This window comes from Carcharhinus amblyrhynchos, chromosome 8 (genome assembly GCF_965287045.1).
Source record: "Carcharhinus amblyrhynchos chromosome 8, sCarAmb.v2.hapA, whole genome shotgun sequence".
In the NCBI taxonomy this organism is placed as follows: domain Eukaryota; kingdom Metazoa; phylum Chordata; class Chondrichthyes; order Carcharhiniformes; family Carcharhinidae; genus Carcharhinus; species Carcharhinus amblyrhynchos.
Window position 1 is genome coordinate 99,966,582 of NC_137331.1, and position 19,585 is coordinate 99,986,166.

General features: G+C 42.7%; 1 protein-coding gene across 8 annotated transcripts in view; it reads right to left on the minus strand.

Annotated features, from left to right (window-relative positions):
- The window catches only part of zfat (zinc finger and AT hook domain containing), a 213,970-nt gene that overhangs the window by 43,678 nt on the left and 150,707 nt on the right, over nt 1-19,585 (minus strand). For all 8 annotated transcript variants that reach the window (XM_080194577.1, XM_080194576.1, XM_080194573.1 and 5 more), the window contains one exon: nt 3,786-3,873. In XM_080194577.1, the coding sequence (XP_080050703.1) occupies nt 3,786-3,873 (88 nt within the window). The remainder of the gene's footprint in view (nt 1-3,785; nt 3,874-19,585) is intronic.

Genomic DNA, 19,585 nt, shown 5'->3' on the forward strand with positions numbered 1-19,585 from the left:
CTCCTCTACTTTTTATTTGTTATTGTCTCTCCCTGTTCTTCCTACCAAAATAAATCATTTCACATTTCTCCACATGTAACTTCATCTGCCATTTGTCTACCCATTCCAAAAACTCGTTTACAGCCTTTCAAAGTTCTACAGTATCCTCCTCACTGTTCACAATGAATATGCTGTTTCAACAATTGAATTTTCTTGATGTGTATTCCTGATGCTAGCACAACCACCTTAGATTATATGGTGGGCAGAGCACTTCAATTAGAAATGTACAGTGCTGCCGACTGCCACACTGGATGCTTTGGAGGCCACTTAGCGACTGCAAAATGGACACTGTATTGGTGAATTTCTAGCCTAGTGGTCGAATGACATTTTTTATAAAACAGAATTTTTCAAGTTCTCTCTGGAATGCAGTCAAGTTATAATGAAGTAATAATAGGACAGGAGGCCTTTACTGATCTGCTTTAGATCAAAATATCTGTTTGAAAAGTGACATCTGTAGCATAATGTTCCCAATATGCCCACTGAGGTGGAAAAACCATCAAACGTTTGCTCTGTTTACCACCTTCTAATGACTACTGTATTCTCAGGTGACAGAATCAAACACTGCTGTGACGCACCTATATAACACAATGAAAGTTGGTGGCTCAGTCCAAACACGTGCGGGTTAGGTGGATTGGCTATGTTAAATTGCCCCTTAGTCTCGGGGCACTAGCTAGGTTAAATACATGGGGTTATGAGGATAGGGCCTGGGTGGGATTGTGGTCACTGTAGACTCAATGGGCTGAATGGCCTCCATCTGCACTGTTGGATTCTATGATTCTAGGATTTTACATGCACCAAAGGGAACTGAAAGCAGCAATTGCATCTAACATTCTTTTGTCAGCTGGTTCACAAGTGTGCATCATTTTCCTTTTTATGTTAAACAAGTTAAAAACTGATTTGAAATTGCACAGCCTAGAATTTAATGTGGAAACAATACTCAGAATGTCAAAAATAATAAAAGAAAATTAAAATTAAATAATTGTCATTGGTTCACTGATTCAAGTTACATAAAGTTACAGGAGACTGTGGCACGCCTTGCACCCATGCACCAGCAAGGCATTATTACATTCAGCTGAGGAGATAGCCAAAAAACTTTGATTATATTTTTTAAAAAGTGACAAAAATATTTAGTCCACACAGTGAAATAATATAAATTACACATGCCCCTTCCTCACACACAACTTTGAGTCAATGTGCTACTTATTGCCCTTACTCTTAACAAAGAGGAAAACACATTAATGCCTCATTTGGGTAAGATTCATAGCCAGATTTTAAAGATAGTCAAATTGCTCAATAGCCACACTCTGTAAATAAGTATCTTGCTGCTTGTTTCATGAAGTCTCTAAATCAGGAATTGCAAAAGTGTTTCAATCACTCATTAGCTCCACTTTTGACCATCCGGGAGTCGTCAGTTTCTCATTCCAGAGCGACACATTAGTTTAATTCTCAATCCACATGCCAATGCATTCTTTTTCACTTGGGAGTTCTTCATGGGCAAGAATTGAATTCATTTTCTCTCTTCCTCTCCAGAAAATGGTCACAAAATAGTTCAAAGATGGGTGGATTAGGTTGATTGGCTATGATAAATTGTCATTTAGTGTCCAAGGATGCGTAGTTTAGCGGAGAAAATATGTGGGTTACAGGGATAGGGCCTGGGTGGGATTGTTGTCGGTGCAGACTTGATGGGCCAAATAGCCTCCTTCTGTACTGTAGGGATTCTATGAAAATTTGGAAAGTTTATTGCTTCCTGCCAGTTCTTTGCCATGGCTAAATCAGAGAGTATGAGTTCATCTTTTAAAAGGATACTATTGATCGTCATTTGAAGTGTACCACCTCTATGCTGTATTTTATGGCTGATCTGTGAACAGTGAGGTAGAGTACTCATTGGCGTCCCTGCCATTCCTTCATCCTTTGTGATTTTCCCCACAAAAGGAAGGTTTTTAACAAACGTGTACATTGTGAATTTACACAAAAAGGCAGCAATATGCTGAAATCATGGAAATACCTTTGAGAAGTTTCAAGCAAAGTTAAAGTTTAAAAGTTTATTTATTAGTCATGAGGGAGGCTTACATTAATACTGCAATGAAGTTACTGTGAAATTCCCCTAGTCGCCACAGTCCGGCGCCTGTTTGGGTCAATGCACCCTAACCAGCACATCTTTCAGTCTACAGGAGGAAAATGGAGCACCCGGAGGAAATCCATGCAGATACGAAGAGAACATGCAAACTCCACACAGACAGTGATCCAAGACGGGAACTGAATCTGGGTCTCTGGAGCTGTGAGGCAACAGTGCTATCCACTGCGCCACCGTGTCACCTCTATTCGCAAAAACAAGTGATAAGGAGAAAGTAGACAAATTCCACAGACTGAAAAATTAAACCACGTGGCCAAAGACTGCAGGTAGGTAGAATTGTGAAAAAGGAGGACACATCAGAGATACAGAAGGCCTTGAGAGGATCTGCGTACAGATAAGGGGAGCCTACATGTTCCAATTGTTTAGAAAAACAAGTTTGGGAAGTTGAATGGCAGGCAACAGCCAACCATAATGCTAAATAATACTGGATCATGCAAGGGTCACTAGTTAAAAATAAGGGGTTGCCCATTTAAGACCGAGATGAGATGAAATCTTTTCTCAGAGGATAGTGAGTCTTTGGAACGCTCCTCCTCAAAAGGCAGTCGATTTGATGCTTTTAAGTCAGAGATTCCTGAGGAGTAAGGAAGTGAAAGGTTATTGGGGCAGGAGTTTACATTCAGATCAGCCCTGATGTTACTGAATGAAGGAGCAGGCTCAAGGGGCTGAATGGCCTACTCCTAAATTATAAATCCATATATAATTGGACCAAACAGGACTTCCATGACTTTCACTCATGCGCCAAATAACAAAAACCATGTAAAAATACGATATTGTAATAAATCAGGCACTGAAGTTGATGAGAGCCTAACAAAGCTCCACCAAGAGGTCAGTATCCCAGCAGGAAAATAGTGCAAGCATCACATCAGAGCAGATAACTCTGTTGGCATGACACAGATTCCTTAGTTAAATGCTATCTGTATTGATTGACTGTCTTCTGCTCATGTACTGGGTTGTAACACTAGGCAATGTTAACTCAGTAACTTTGATAAATTAGTTAACATGCAGGGTAGTGTAATTTTTTTTTGGCTGGCTACTGTTCAGGTGCTTGAGTCACCGTAACATCTGTATCCAAACACTTTCTTGATGGATATGGCATATGTAGGGGTAATCCACTGGGACCCCAAGTGGCCATTCTTCATGAGTGAACCCAATTATTTGAATTTATAGACAAACCTGGGTTTTCTTCCCAATATCTGAACAAGCACATTTCTAGTAGATGTTATCAGGAGTAGAAAGCTTGTATTATTTTCCTTTCTTTATTCTAAGGATACCCAAGATAAATCCAGCTATCTTCACTGTTGTATTAGATGAACAAATTAGTCAACTCATGATGAAGCAAAGATATTTCCTCTTTAAATAACAGATTAGAGTTTATAGGCTTTACCAATAAAATTAATGAGTTATGATATTATCCCATGAAGAAACAGGCAGTTAATGAAAAATGGATCTCTGAGCCTTAACTCACAATGCAAGACTCTATCTCAAGTTACTAATATGGCCTTGAATGCACGTAGTAACAGACCAAACAGTGTAACCCACTTCAGTTCAGGGATTAACTTTATTCATCATTTAAATAACAAGACTTATCAGTGGTGCAGATGTGATAACTTACCTGGATGATATGTGGTGATGTGAGACTTAATCAGACGATCATCAGAAAAAGATTTTTCACAGACAGGGCAAGTGTAAGTCTTCTTATCCTGAATGAAAGCATTGCAAAACAAAGATTCAGAGAACTCTCAGCACAATCATTTTGTTTTGCATGTACACAGATATCACCATTCGTATAAAGAAACGTATTGTTGCAATTGCGTCCTGCTGATCTGTTTCATCTATGTCAACTGCATGACTCAGATGTCTCTCATATCATTGGCATGTAGCAAGCTATAAACCATCCAGACCTGGAAATATATTGCTGCTCCTGTTTCATCACTGCATCCATCCCTTTGTGTCAGCATCTCGTAAAAACTACAGCAGTTCAAGAAGGTCCACCATCACTTTCTCAAGGGCGATTAGGAATTGGTAGTCAGTCAGCCTTGCCATCAACGCCCACATCCTGACAATAAATAGTAAAATCACTAATCTGGATTTCTGAGGAGTCGTGAAAACTCCATGGCACATCCAAAATGGTGGCAAGAGGACAGATCCTGGATCTGGAAGTCCTGCCCTCACATCTGGCAGAAACCAGTTTTGCCAGGGGAACAGGGATGGCAGGGGTAAGGGCAGAGGGCAGGTTATGGATCCCTCATATGGGAAATTCAAATTCAGCTGGGACATTTGAATTCAGTGTTGAATTCAACCAGACCACATTTTCACTGGGGAAAGAAGCTTATCCTACAGTTTGGGAGTTACAGTTGGTTGACTAAAACAAACAATTATCACAGTGTGGGGGGTTCAAGGTTTGATTTTTGGCTCAAACAGGTTACTAAAATATTCACTATCTTTGAGGTGGGGTTAGGAATCTAAGTACGTCTGTTTTAAAGGTGATTTTAAAAGTTTTGCATGGGAGTTGATGAATGAGAGTAGTTTGGAGTAGGTATTTAGATCTCAGCGAGGGGTATTTTCTTCCACCCCCTGCAGAGTGTTTTGTGGTGACAGAGGTAGCTTGCCATTAGCTGGCTGCAGGATCTTCCAGTCCCATCACTGTCAGTAGGGTGAGCCATTTTTTGCACTCTCCGCCACCAGGAAACCAGCAGTGGGGTGGGGGGAGGGGGACATTGGCAGGGTGGCAATCCCACCAGAGGGAATAGTTGGAAAATCCATTGCAAAATATCTATTGAGGTCTGCTCATGGTGAACGCTGGATGAGTTATATGAACTGTGTAAGGGCAAAGGGTGGTAAGTGGGTGGGGAGTCATGAACTGGCACAAACTTGACATAACAGTTGTAAAGGATCATGGGGATGAGTGAAAGGGCATGGGTTGGCATGAATGGGCATGGGGAGTGGTGTGAGGGCTAGAGGGCCTAATGTTTAAGAAAACAATTGGGACAAAGTTCCACGGAATCAGGGTAGGCTTTTCAAATAGTCCTCATCAGTGCTTGGCACTCCTTGAGGCTACATCCAATCTGTGGCCAGATAATCTCACTCCATCTTGCACTCACATCCCTGAAATGAAGATGTTACCACTTGGGAAATATCTTCCTAAGGCCAGTGAGGTAATTTGGGAAATTTTCAAGCTTCCACTACCTGACTCGGGAGCAAACATTCAGGCCATCATGTGAAACATAAAATGTGGAGGGTGAACTACAACATTATAGATCAAGTCTAACCTCCAGCACAAGTTGTCACTTTATTCATTTATGTGATGTGATATTTGCTGGCAGGATCAAAATTCATTGCTCATCCCTATACGGGGGCACATGTTCAAAGTGAGAGGGGGAAAGTTTAAGGAAGATGTGGCAGCGATGTTTTTCACACAGAGAGTGGTGGGTGCCTAGAATGTTCTGCCAGAGGAAGTAGTGAAAACAGGCACATTAGCAATATTTAAGAGGCATCTGGATGGGTACATGAATAGATAGAGAATAGAGTGAGGTGCATCCATTTGCACCTCAAGGACCGTGTTAGGGACCTGGAGCTGGAACTGGAGGAACTAAGAATTATTCGGGAAGCAGAGGCAGCTATCAACAGAGGTTACAGGGAGATAGTTACTCCTAAAAGTGATGCATGGGTGACTGGGGTAAGAAGCAGTCAGAGCAGCAATCCCCTGAGGCTGTTCCTCTCCAAAATAAGTACTCTGTTTTGGATGTTGTTGGGGAAGAAGACTCAGCCGGGGTAAGCCATGGAATACAGGTCTCGGGGTACAGCCTGTCCTTGATGCTCAGGTGGGAAGGGGGGAGAAAAGAACAGGACTAGTGATTGGGGGTTCCATAGTTAAGGGGATAGATAGGAGAGTTTGTGGGAAAGAGCGAGACTCGCGGTTGGTATGTTGCCTCCCAGGTGTCAGGGTCCATGATATCTCTGAGTGAGTGTTTGAGATCCTTAAGGGGGAGGGGAACCAGCCCCAAGTTGTGGTTCATGTAGGCACCCATGGCATAGGTAGGAAAAGGGATGGGGATATAAACAGAAATTCAGAGAGTTGGGGTGGAAGCTTACGGCTAAAACAAACAGAGTGGTTATCTCTGGTTTGTTACCTGTGCTGCGGGATAGCATGGAGAAGAATAGAGAGAGAGAACATTTGAACTCGTGGCTAAAGGGATGGTGCAGGAGGGAAGGGTTCAGATACTTGGACAATTGGGGCTCATTCTGGGGTAGGTGGGACCTCTACAAGAGGGATGGTCTGCACCTGAACCAGAGGGGAACTAATATCTTGGGGGGAAAATTTGCCAATGCTATTCAGGGGGGTTTAAACTGATTCAGAAGGGGGATGGGAACCTGAACTGTAGGTCCAGTGTACTGGAGGATGAGAATAGGGAGGTCATGGATAAGGTTTCTAGGTCACAGCAGTGTATTGGCAGGCGGGAGGGTGGTTTGAAGTGCGTATACTTTAATGCGAGGAGCATACGCAATAAGGTGGACGAACTTGCAGCCTGGATTGGTGCCTGGGACTTTGATGTTGTGGCCATTACAGAGATATGGATAGAGCAGGGACAGGAATGGTCGTTGCAGGTTCCGGGGTTCAGATGTTTCAGTCAGAGCAGAGAAGGTGGTAGAAGAGGGGGAGGCGTGGCATTGTTAGTCAAGGACAGTATTACGGTGGCAGAAAGGATGTTTGATGTGGACCTGTCTATTGAGGTAGTATGGGCTGAGATTAGAAACAGGAAAGGAGAGATCACACTGTTGGGAGTTTTTTATAGGCCTCCAAAAAGTTCCAGAGATGTAGAGGAAAGGATTGCAAAGATGATCCTGGATAGGTGCGGAAGTAACAGGGTAGTTGTTATGGGGGACATTAACTTTACAAATATCGATTGGAAAAGCTATAGTTCAAGCACGTTAGAGGGGTCAGTTTTTGTCCAACGTGTGCAGGAAGGTTTCATGACACAGTATGTAGATAGGCCAACAAGAGGTGAGGCTACATTGGATTTGGTTCTGGGTAATGAACCAGACCAGGTGTTAGACTTGAAGGTAGGTGAGCACTTTGGTGATAGTGACCACAATTCGGTTACGTTTACCTTAGTGATGGAAAGGGATAGGCATATACCAAAGGGCAGAAGTTATAGCTGGGGGAAAGGTAATTATGAGGCTATTAGGCGAGATTTAGGATACATAGGGTGGAGTAGGAAATTGCAGGGGCTGGGAACATCTGAAATGTGGAGCTTATTCAAGGAGCAGCTACTGCGAGTCCTCGATAAATATGTACCTGTCAGGCAGGGAGGAAGTGATTGAGCGAGGGAACCGTGGTGTACTAAGGAAGTTGAATCTCTGGTGAAGAGGAAGAAGGAGGCTTATGTAAAGATGAGACGTGAAGGCTCATTTAGGGCACTGGAGAGTTATAAATTAGCCAGGAAGGAGCTAAAGAGAGAGTTAAGAAGAGCTAGAAGTGGACATGAGAAGACTTTGGCGGATAGGATCAAGGAAAATCCTAAAGCTTTCTACAGGTATGTCAAGAATAAAAGATTGGTTAGGGCAAGATTACGGCCAGTCAGAGACAGCAGTGGGAAGTTGTGCGTGGAGCCTGAAGAGATAGGAGAGGCACAGAATATTGCGATACCAGGTAGTAGACTAGGCAGTATTGAGGTACATAAGGAGGAGGTGTTGGCAATTCTTGAGAGTGTGAAAATAGATAAGTCCTCTGGGCCGGATGGGATTTACCCTAAGATTCTCTGGGAGGCTAGGGAGGAGATTGCAGAGCCTTTGGCTTTGATCTTCATGTCGTCATTGGCTTCAGGTATAGTGCTGGAAGACTGGAGGATAGCAAATGTTGTCCCCTTGTTCAAGAAGGGGAGTAGAGACCATCCTGGGAATTATAGACCAGTGAGCCTTACTTCTGTTGTGGGCAAAGTTTTGGAAAGAATTATAAGGGATAGGATTTATAATCATCTAGAGGGAAATAAATTGATTCGGGATAGTCAACACGGTTTTGTGAAGGGTAGGTCGTGCCTCACAAACCTTATCGAGTTTTTTGAAAAGGTGACCAAAGAGGTGGATAAGGGTAAGGCAGTTGACGTGGTGTATATGGATTTTAGCAAAGCGTTTGATAAGGTTCCCCATGGTAGGCTATTGCAGAAAATGCAGATGCATGGGATTGAGGGTGATTTAGCAGTTTGGATCAGGAATTGGCTAGCTGATAGAAGACAGAGGGTGGTAGTTGATGGGAAACATTCAACCTGGAGTGCAGTTACAAGTGGTGTACCTCAAGGATCTGTTTTGGGGTCACTGCTGTTTGTCATTTTTATAAACGACCTAGATGAGGGTGTAGAAGGATGGATTAGTAAATTTGCTGACGACACCAAAGTTCGAGGAGTTGTAGACAGTGAGGATGGATGTTACAGTTTGCAGAGGGACATAGACAAGCTGCAGAGCTGGGCTGAGAAGTGGCAGATGGTGTTTAATACGGAAAAGTGTGAGGTGATTCACTTTGGTAAGAATAACAGGAGTACAGAATATAGGGCTAATGGAAGGACTCTTAGTAGTATTGATGAACAGAGAGATCTCGGGGTACATCTGCATAGCTCCCTGCAAGTTGGCACCCAGGTTGATAAGGTTGTTAAGAAGGCATACGGTGTGTTAGCTTTTATTGGTAGAGAGATTGAATTTCGGAGCCGTGAGGTCATGTTACAACTGTACAAAACTCTGGTGCGGCCGCACTTGGAGTATTGTGTACAGTTCTGGTTGCCGCATTATAAGAAAGATGTGGAGGCATTGGAAAGGGTGCAGAGGAGGTTTACTAGGATGTTGCCTGGTATGGTGGGAAGGTCTTATGAGGAAAGGCTGAGGGACTTGAGGTTATTTTCATTGGAGAGAAGAAGGTTACGAGGTGACCTGATTGAGGCATACAAGATGATCAAAGGATTGGATAGGGTGGACAGTGAGAGCCTTTTATCTCAGATGGTGATGGCTAACACGAGGGGACATAGCTTTAAATTCAGGGGTGGTAATTATAGGACTGATGTCAGAGTTAGGTTCTTTACTCAGAGGGTAGTAAGGTCGTGGAATGCCCTGCCTGCAGCAATTGTGGACTCGCCAAATTTAAGGGCATTCAAATGGTCAGTGGATAGGCATATGGATAACATTGGAATAGTTTAGGTTAGAGGGTCATTAGATTGGTTCCACTGGTCGGCGCAACATCGAGGGCCGAAGGGCCTGTACTGCGCTGTAATGTTCTATGTTCTATGAGTAAGGACAGGTTATTTTTAGTTAGGACATCAGGCTTGGAGGGCAGAAGGGCCTGTTCCTGTGCTGTACATTTCTTTGTTCTTCTTTGAACATAATTGATTGGTTGCCAGCCATCTTAAAGAGCTGTGGGGCCAAAGTCACATATAAGCCCCACCAAGTAAGATTCGTTCCTCTAAAGGATGATAGTGAAACAGATGGATTTTTACACTAATACCACATAGTTACAGAATCTATACAGTGCAGAAGAAGGCTTTTCAGCAATACTGATTCTGCATTGACTCTCTGTAAGAGCATTCAACATAGTCCCACTCCCCTGCCTTTCACCTGCAACCTTGCACATTTTTTCTTTTGAATTCCCTTCAATTCTCTTTTGAATACTTCCACTAGCCTCTCAGGAAGTTCGTTCCAGATTCCAATCACCCTCTGGGTGAAAAAAGCTTTCCTTCTACTCCTTTTGCCTATTATTTTGAATCTACCCTCTAGTTCTTGTTTTACTCTTTTAATTCCAGATGTACTTGACTGAATCTAAATTCACCAGCTGCCAAGGAAGATTGGATCTCCCAAGATCATGGGCCAAGGTCTCCAGATTACTTGTTTAGTAACGTAACAACAATGCTACTATAAACCACACAAAGCAGAAAAACTACAAGGCCTCCAAATTGCTGAATTGCCTCTGATATGTTATTTCAATCTCTGTCAGCACCTAATTGGACCAACTGACTGAATGATTGATCTTACATTGAATCATAGAAACAGAGAAAAACTACAGCACAATACAGACCCTTCAGCCCACAAAGTTGTGCCGAACATGTCCCTGCCTTAGAGGGTTATTAGTAAGACTAGTAATCTCTATCTTACTAAGTTCCATGTACTTATCTAAAAGTCTCTTAAAACACCCTATCGAATCCGCCTCCATCATCATTGTCGGCAGCCCATTCCACGCACCCACGACTCTCTGAGTGAAAAACTTACCTCTGACATCTCCTGTGTACCTACTCCCCCAGCACCTTAAACCTGTGTCCTCTTGTGGCAACCATTTCAGCTCTGAGAAAAAGCCTCTGACTATCCAATCATTGACTAATAAATTATTAGTTAGAGAACAGTGAGTGCAAGGCTGTAATTTAATGTCAGATTATACATTATAGAACCATAGAATCTTTACACTGCAGAAAGAGGCCATGTGGTCCATTGAGTCTGCACCAACTCTCTGAAAAAGCATCCTACCCGTGACCTATGCCCGGAATTCCATGCATTAACCATGGCTAATCCACCCAACCTGCATATCTTTGAACACTAAGGAGCAATTTAGCAAGGCTAATTCACCTAACCAGCACATCTTTAAACTGTGGGAGGAAACTGAAGCACCCAGAAGAAGCCCACAACAGACACGGAAAGAATGTGCAACTCCACACAGTCACCCAAAGCCAGGATCGAATCACCCCGTGCCACCATTATCCATTTCTTAAACCTTGTACTGATGATGTAATCTAAACAAATTAAGACCACATTTCATCTCAACTATTAAAAGTCATATAAAATGCTTGCAATGTGATTAGACAGCATCAGATGAAGAAGGCTCTTTGTCAGATTGTATTCATTCATATAGCTGTTGATGACCCTATCCATCATTTTACTGATGGTTGAGCATACTGAGGCAGTAAATGGCTGGGTTGGAATTGTCCTGTTTCTTGCGTACAGGATACACCAGGGAAGTTTTCTGCTCCTTGACGTTCAATGGCATTACCATCACTGAATCTCCCATTACCAACATTCTGGGACTAGCACTGACCAGAAACTGCACTAGTCCAGCCATATAATTACTTTGGTTACAAGCGTAGGTTAGAGGCTAAGAATCCTGCAGCAGCGAGCTTACTACCTGACTTCCCAAATCTTGTCCACCATGTAGAAGGCACAAGTCAGAAGTATGATGGGATACTCTCCACTTTGACACGCAAGAAGCTTGACACCATCCAGGAACAGCAGCCCACTTGATTGCTACCTCTTCCACAAACATTCACTCCCTCTATCACTGACAAACAGTGGCAGTTGCATGCACAGTCTACAGGGTGCACTGCAGGAACTCACTAAGGCTCCTTAAGCAGCAACTTCCATACCCACACCCACAACCACTAGAATGACATGGGCATCAAATACCTCGGAACACCATTACCTGGAAGTTCCCTTCAAGCCATTCACCATCCGTACTTGGAAATATATTGTCATTCCTTCCCAGTGACTGGGTCAAAATCCTGAAATTCCATCCCTAACAGCACTATGGAGATACCTACACCTCAAGGACTGCAGCAGTTCAAGAAGGTAGTCACCACCACCTCATGAAGGACATCTAAGAATGGGTAATAAATGCTGGCCCAGCCAACAATGCCCACTTCCTGTAAATGAATAAAAACAATATTCTATTTTAAGTCCTGAATGGAATTACAAATAAGATGTTATACAATAACATTTGCCAAGCTTTCTTTGCTCCAATTACTTTTCTTCTTTGGGAGGCAGTGGCACAGTGGTACTGTCACTGGACAAGTAATTCAGAGATTCAGGGTAATGCTCTGGGACATGGGTTCAGATTCCATCATGGCAGATGATGAAATTGGAATTCAGTAAAAATCTGGAATTAAAAGTCTAACGATGACCATGAAACATAAGAACTAGGAGCAGGAGTAGGCCAAGTGGCTCCTCGAGCCTGCTCTGCCATTATTGATTGCTGTAAAAACCCATCTGGTTCACCGATGCCCTTTAGAGAAGGAATTTTGCTGCATTACCTGGTCTGACCTACATGTGACTCTAGACGCACAACAATATGGTCGACTCTTCTATCTGAAATGGCCTAGCAAGCCTCTCAGTTCAAGGGCAATTAGGTATGGGCAATAAATGCTGGCCAGCCAGTGATGTCCATGTCTCATGAACGAATAAAAAAGAACTTATGTTCCAGGAAGATCCTGGGAGTTATTTAATAAAAGGCAGTCATAGAGTCAAAGAACAAAGAATAAAGGACAATACAGCACAGGAACAGGCCTTTCGGCCCTCCAAGCCTGCGCCGCTCAAACGCCCAACTAGACCGTTCATTTGTATCCCTCTATTCTCAGTCTGTTCATGTCACTACCTAGATAAGTCTTAGACGATCCCAGCGTGTCCGTCTCAACTACCTCAACCAAGTTTACAGCATAGAAACAAGCCCTTCAACCCAACTTGTCCATAGTGCCCTTTTTGTTAAATCCCAAAGCTAGTCACAGTTGCCTGCATTTAGCCCTCTAAACCCATCTTACCCAGGTAACTGTCTGAAAGCTTTTTAAAAGACAAAATTGTACCCTCCTCTACTGCTACCTCTGGCAGCTTGATCCAGACACTCACCACCCTCTGTGTGAAAAAATTGCCCCTCTGGACACTTTTGTATATCAGTCAGGATAGTTTTTGACAGTAATTTTTCTATCTGGGGCAATAGATTCACCATATCCTAGTGGGATTACATTCAGAGATGATTTATCTATCTCAAAGATGAAGTAGGGAATCAAAAATTTTCCAGTCACATTGTGCACCACAGTGAACCCCATGTTCGGAATTTGGAAATATGAAGTAAGATGCAGAATTAATTAGAGTGTTCTCAGGCAAAAGGAAAGAGTTATAAACTAAATTATTAAGAAAGGCTACTGAAGGTACATATAAAATTCCATCTGCTTAATGGGATGTAGGCATCATTGGCTGGGCCAGCATTTGTTGCCCATCCCTAATCCCGAATTGAATGTCTTGCTTGGCCATCTGCAACTGGAAGCTCATGTTTGAAACATTCTTGGTATGAAAAGAATGGACTTTCATATAAAATATATAGTTTCTTTCACTTAGTCAAGGCATCCAAAACATTTTATAGTGAAGTAATTTTGAATACAGACACTGTTATAATGAAAGAAACATAACAGAGGAAGGTCCTGCAAATAGAAACAGGATATCTGAACTGATAATCTCTTTTTATAGGGTTGATGTGTCATCAACTCCCCTGCCCTTTGCGAAATGTGAGATCTTTTGCTGTCACTTAAAAGGATAGATGTGACCTCGCTTTAATGTCGAATCTAAAATAACTGCAGGGCAGCACAGTGGCAAACATTGCTGCTTCATAGTGTCAGGAACCCAGGTTCAATTCCAGCTTTGGATCAGAGCCTGTGTGTATTTTGCACATTCTCCCCATGTCTGCGTGAACTTTCCTCCGGGTGCTCTGATTTCCCCCCTCTCCCACAATCCAAAGATGTGAAAGTTAGGTGAATTGGCTATACTAAATTGCCCCTTACTGTCCCAAGATACGTAGGCTAGAGGGATTAGTGGTGTAAATATGTGGGATTATGTGGATAGGGCCTGGGTAAGATGCTCTGTCGGAGAGATGGTGCAGACCTGATGGGCCAAATGGCCTCTTCCGGCACTGAAGGAATTCTATAATTCATTGCACAATACTAGATTGAAAATAGTGTTATTCCGAGTTGGTCCCACACATATTGCACCAGGAAACTGTCACAAAAGCATATTTCAAACTCATCTTCCAGATCATCTTGGCCAATTTGCTTTGTCTAGTCTATATAAAAACTCGAGTCCCCCACACAATTACACCGTGTTTATTACAAGCTCCAATGATTGTTTAATCTCTGTCTAACAGTATAACCACTATTAGGAACTTATAAGCTATTCCCACCAGGGATTTCTGGTTTTTTTATTCCTAATCCCCACTCAATTCAAGTTCCTAATCTTCTGAGCCAAGGACTTTTTTCACTGTTGTCCTTTACTATGAGGGCTGCTCCTCTTCCTACTGCATTCTGCCTATCTTTTCAAAATGCTGTTTACCCTAGCATATTTATTTCCCAACACTGGTCATCTTGTAACCATGTTCCTGTAAAATCACGATAGTCCCAGATGACTATAGGCTGGTGACAAATTGTAACCTGATTTTTTTTCCCCCTCCCAAGTTCCTCTCCAATCTAGAGGAGATGTCCTTAAACCTAGCGCCAGGCAGGCAATACAGCCATTGGTCCAGTTCCCCCTGACTATACTGTCGTCTACTACAACATTTGTTTTCACTCTCCCCACTTGAATGACTCCATACATCATAGTACTGTGGTCACTTTGCTCATCCAGCCTGCAGTGTTCTGTTCTTGTCCACAGAAGCTGCAAGAACCTCAAACTTGCTGGACAATTGCAGGGACTGAGGATCCTGCATTTCTACCTTCTAAGTACCCTTAACTGCCTCATTTGCAGTTAGACGCATCTGTTCTTGGCCACATACAAAGTCAGAAGTAGCTAGCCTAAGGACTGTGACTACCTCCTGGAAAAAAACATTCAAGTAATCTTCCCCCTCCCTGATTCATCACAGTATCCGAGGCTGGATTTCAGTCCATCGACTTTGAGCTAAAGTTCCTCAACTTGCATATATTTACTGCAGGTGAGAATGCCATGGATCACACTGGTATCCATATGGTGGAGCTACAACATTTCACCTGCCTTGCTACCTTTATTGTGTTTTATTTGACTAATTGACAATTAGTAAATTGACTACCAAAACAGAAAATGCTGGAAAATCTCAGCAGGTCTAACAGCATCTGTAAAGAGTGAAAAGAGCTGATGTTTTGAGTCAAGATGAGCCTTTGTCAAAGCTTAAAGGCATCGAAAGTGGGAGATATTTATACTATATGCTGAAGGAATGAAAGAAGAATGATAGCCACAAAAACAAGGGGAAAGGCTGCTAATGGTAATCCATAAAAAGAATAAAAAGTGTCAATTGCCAAATGGCACAGAAGCTGAAATCAGAGGGTAAATAGCAACAGACGAAGATATGGGGATTGGGGGGAGGTGGGGAGGGATGGGTGGGAGAGAGGTAAAATTCAGAAAAGGGGGGAAAGGGGTAACAATGATGGAAAAAAGGTAAGGAAAGAGGGGGAAAGAATGGGGGGGGGAAGAAAAATAAAGAAAGACAACAAAGAAATAAAAGGTAGAGAATGTTTAAAAATAAAATGAAAACAAAGGGGTCGAGGTGGGGTAGAGCTAATCATCTGAAGTTGTTGAATTTGATGTTGAGACTGGAAGGCAGCCAGAAGATGAGTTGCTGTTCCTCCAGTTTGCATTCAGCTTCACTGGAACATTGCAGCAGGCTAAGGACAGATATGTGGATTGACGAATTGGCTTCAAGTTTAGAAATATCTTTCAAATATCATCTCTGGTTGTATAAAGTAATTTAACCAGTTAAGTTCAATGCAGTACTTCTACCTCTCCAGTGCTGGTTTAAACTATTGCCCACACTTAGAGGAATAAAATCTTAACTTCATCAAATACCTGACCTGCTCACTTAATCAATCCTTGATTGCTTACCTGCTGCACAGAAATGATCAACATCACAAAAATGCCAATGTAGTAGCCCATATTTAATTCAACACGTAAGTTGCAGTCATTCACAATGAAGCATTACTGGTCTGACAACAATAGCTGTATGTAGTGAACACATTGAAGGCAGTCTTGATCCCAAGCTCGCTGTCGGGGTCCTTGTGCATGAGTCGCAAAAACCCAGCCTGCAGGTGCAGCAGGTGGTCAGGAAGGCGAATGGGATGCTGGCCTTCATAGCGAGGGGGATTGAATATAAAAGTAGGGAGGTCTTGCTGCAGCTGTATAGGGCATTGGTGAGGCCGCAGCTGGAGTACTGTGTGCAGTTTTGGGCGCCGCACCTGCGCAAGGATATTTTGGCCTTGGAGGGAGTGCAGAGGAGGTTTACTAGGCTGATACCGGAGTTGAGGGGGTTGAGCTATGAGGAGAGGCTGAATAAACTAGGCTTGTACTCGTTAGAGTTTAGAAGAATGAGGGGAGATCTCATTGAGACGTATAAGATGATGAATGGGATGGATAGGATAGAGGTGGAAAGACTCTTCCCGCTCAAAAAGGACAGTAGGACTAGGGGGCACAGCCTCAAGATAAAGGGGGGGCGGTTCAGAACGGAGTTGAGGAGGAACTTCTTCACTCAAAGGGTGGTGAATCTCTGGAATTCTCTGCCCGTTGAAGTGGTGGAGGCTGCCTCGCTAAATATTTTTAAGAAGCGGGTTGATGGGTTTTTGATAAGAGAAGGGATTAAGGGTTATGGGGAGAGGGCGGGAAAGTGGAACTGAGCCACGACAGATCAGCCATGATCTTATTGAATGGCGGGGCAGGCTCGAAGGGCCAGATGGCCTACTTCTGCTCCTATTTCTTATGTTCTTATGTTCTTATGTCAGTGGGAATGCTAGCCGAGACTCAAGATTCGGAAGTCGCAGATCTTGCCAGCTCTGATGCGCGAATGTAGATAGGGAAGCCCCAGGACTTCCATGGTGGGTTGAGGGGGGAGGTGTATTGCTGTTTTGGTCAGGACACCTTTTAAAGATGGGACCCCAACTCAGTGCAAGTGGACTTTGTTGGCATGTTGAGACCCTGCTCCTCCCCACGTGACAGCATGTAACACACCTCCTTGATTTTTTTCTGGCAGAGTGTTGTAATATGCGGAAAGAAAACCGGACTATTTCTCTGGAGAGAAACAGGCTGGTTTTCTCGCCGGCAACAACATTCTGCCAATTTATGGTAAGATTTTGCCCATTGTAGTTGGCTATTAAATGCCCTCTGAAATTGCCCAGCAAGCCATTCAGTTCGAGGGCAGTTAGGGCTGAGCTATAAATGCCGGTCCAGCCAGCAACAGCCACATCCCGTGAATGAATGAAAAGAAAATTACAGGGTTTTGATTCTATGATATTTGTGCCTAAAAAAGAACCCCATTGGTGGTTGGAATGTTCAACATTTGCTATCATGCGGTGGGAATATCTGCTTTTCAGTTTAAAAACAAATCAGCTTTCAATGGTCTCTTTCAGTATTGTTAAACAACAATAGAGGCAACACGGTTGAGCAGTGGTTAGCACTGCTGTCTCACAGTGCCAGGACCCGGGTTTAATTCTGCCCTTGGGTCACCGTCTATGTGGAGTTTGCACATTCTCCCTGTGTGTGCATGGGTTTCTTCTGGGTGCTCAGTTTCCTCCCACAGTCCAAAGATGTGTGGGTTGGGTTGACTGGCCATGATAAATTACCCCTTCATGTCAGGGGATTAGCAGGGTAAATACGTGAGGTTACAGGAACACGGCCTACGTGGAATTGTGCAGACTCGATGGGCAGAATAGCTGCTTCTGCACTGTAGGGATTCTATGATTCTATGAACGTAGCTCAAGCACAGTGAACTGGGCATTCCTAACCATTAGACCAGTAGCTGAATCCAGAATTATAAATGACAATAACTTGTATTTATATAGCACCGCCAATATAGTAAAACATCCCAAGAAACTTCACAGGAGCATTTTCAAACAAAATTTAACACTGAGCCACATAAAGGGATATTAGGAGAGATGATCGAAAGCTTGGTCAAAGAGGTTTTAAGGGGTTTTGAAAGGAGAAAAGAGAGACAGAGAGGCAGTGAGGTGTAGCTAGATATTCCATAGTTTAGTGCCTAGGCAACTGGAACACCACCATCAATGGTCAACTGATTGAAATAGGAGCTCTGCAGGAGGCCAAAACTGGAGAAGCACAGGCGAATGAAAGCAACATGTTAAGGAAAAGCAAAACAATGAAAATTTTAAAATTGAGGTTGCCAGAGATTAAGCCACCGTATGTCAGCTAGGACAGAAGTGATGAGGTAAACAGGACTTGGTGGGGGTTAAGGTGTGATAAGTAGATTTTGGGTGAGCTCAAGTTTATGGAGGGTGTAAAACAGAAGGCCAGCCAAGAGAACATTGGAATAGTAAAATCTAGAGCTAATGAAACCAGCAGATGAAACAAGGGTAGAGCTGGACAGTGTTACAGGTGTCGAAGTAAGTGGTCTTGTTGATGAGTAAATACATCAAGAGCTAAATGCAACAAAATTTTGAGCAGAGGGGAGGCAATGAAATTGTCAGTGGACTAATAGTCTAGAGACTCAGGATGCGATTTCGAATCCCACCGTGGTAGATAGTGAAATCTGAATTCAATAAAAATCTGGATTTAAAAGTTTAATGATCACAGTGAAACCATTGTTGATTGTTGTAAAAACCCACCTATCCTTTAGAGAATTCATTCAGTTCAAGGGCAAGTAGGAAAGGGCAATAAAAATGATGGCTGTGCTGTGATACCCACATCCCATGACAGAATAAAAAAAGGAGTTTGATTTAGCCTCAGACAATTCCCAAAAAGGATGGAAGCTTGGGATTAGAATTTATAGGGATTGAAAACAATTGCATCAGTACTCCCATACAAACTTTCTGCTTGAGTACTGAGATTGGACAAGCAAATTGGAGCTAGTTACACCACTATTCATGCTTTCAAGTGGAATAGAAATCATACCCCAAATCAGGGCAGTACATGTTTCAGGTATGATTGTGCATTTACTCCAACAATTCAAAACATTGTGTATAGTTCCAATCATTTGTTGATTAAAAGGACAGTACCCATTGTGCATAGTTCTAATCATTTACTGACTAAAAGAATAGTACCTATTGTGCGTAGTTCTAATCATTTATTGATTAAAAAGCTGGTACCCCATCAAGAATAGGTCAAAGGAGATAATTCTAGATATGAGGAACAAAGATAGCTTCTCAATGCAAAGATCAGTAGACTATCTGGCCTGACTGTTCAATTTCTGCACCGCAGTCCAACCTGACAGACAAGGGATAAGAATAATGATGGGATGATTGCATTCTGAGCATTACTTCCCTGGTGACGAAAAATCAATATAAAAAACACTTGCTTTTTACATCCTTGAAACACTGTGAAGTGACGCAAAGTGACTATTATATATATTGTATATTATATATAGATAATATGTATAATATGATGTATAGTATATAACATATACATATATCTTCATGGTGATCCAGTTTCCTCCCACAGTCCAAAGGTGTGCGGGTTAGGTGGATTGGCCATGCTAAATTGCCCCTTAATGTCAGGGGTACGAGCTAGGGTAAATGCATGGAGTTATGTGAGTAGGGCCTGGGTGGAATTGTGGTTGGTGCAGATTCGATGGGCTGAATGGCCTCCTTCTACATTGTGGGATCCTATGATTCTAAAATACATATCTGAAGCAACAAAATTTTCACATTTTTAACAGCAGTAAGATGC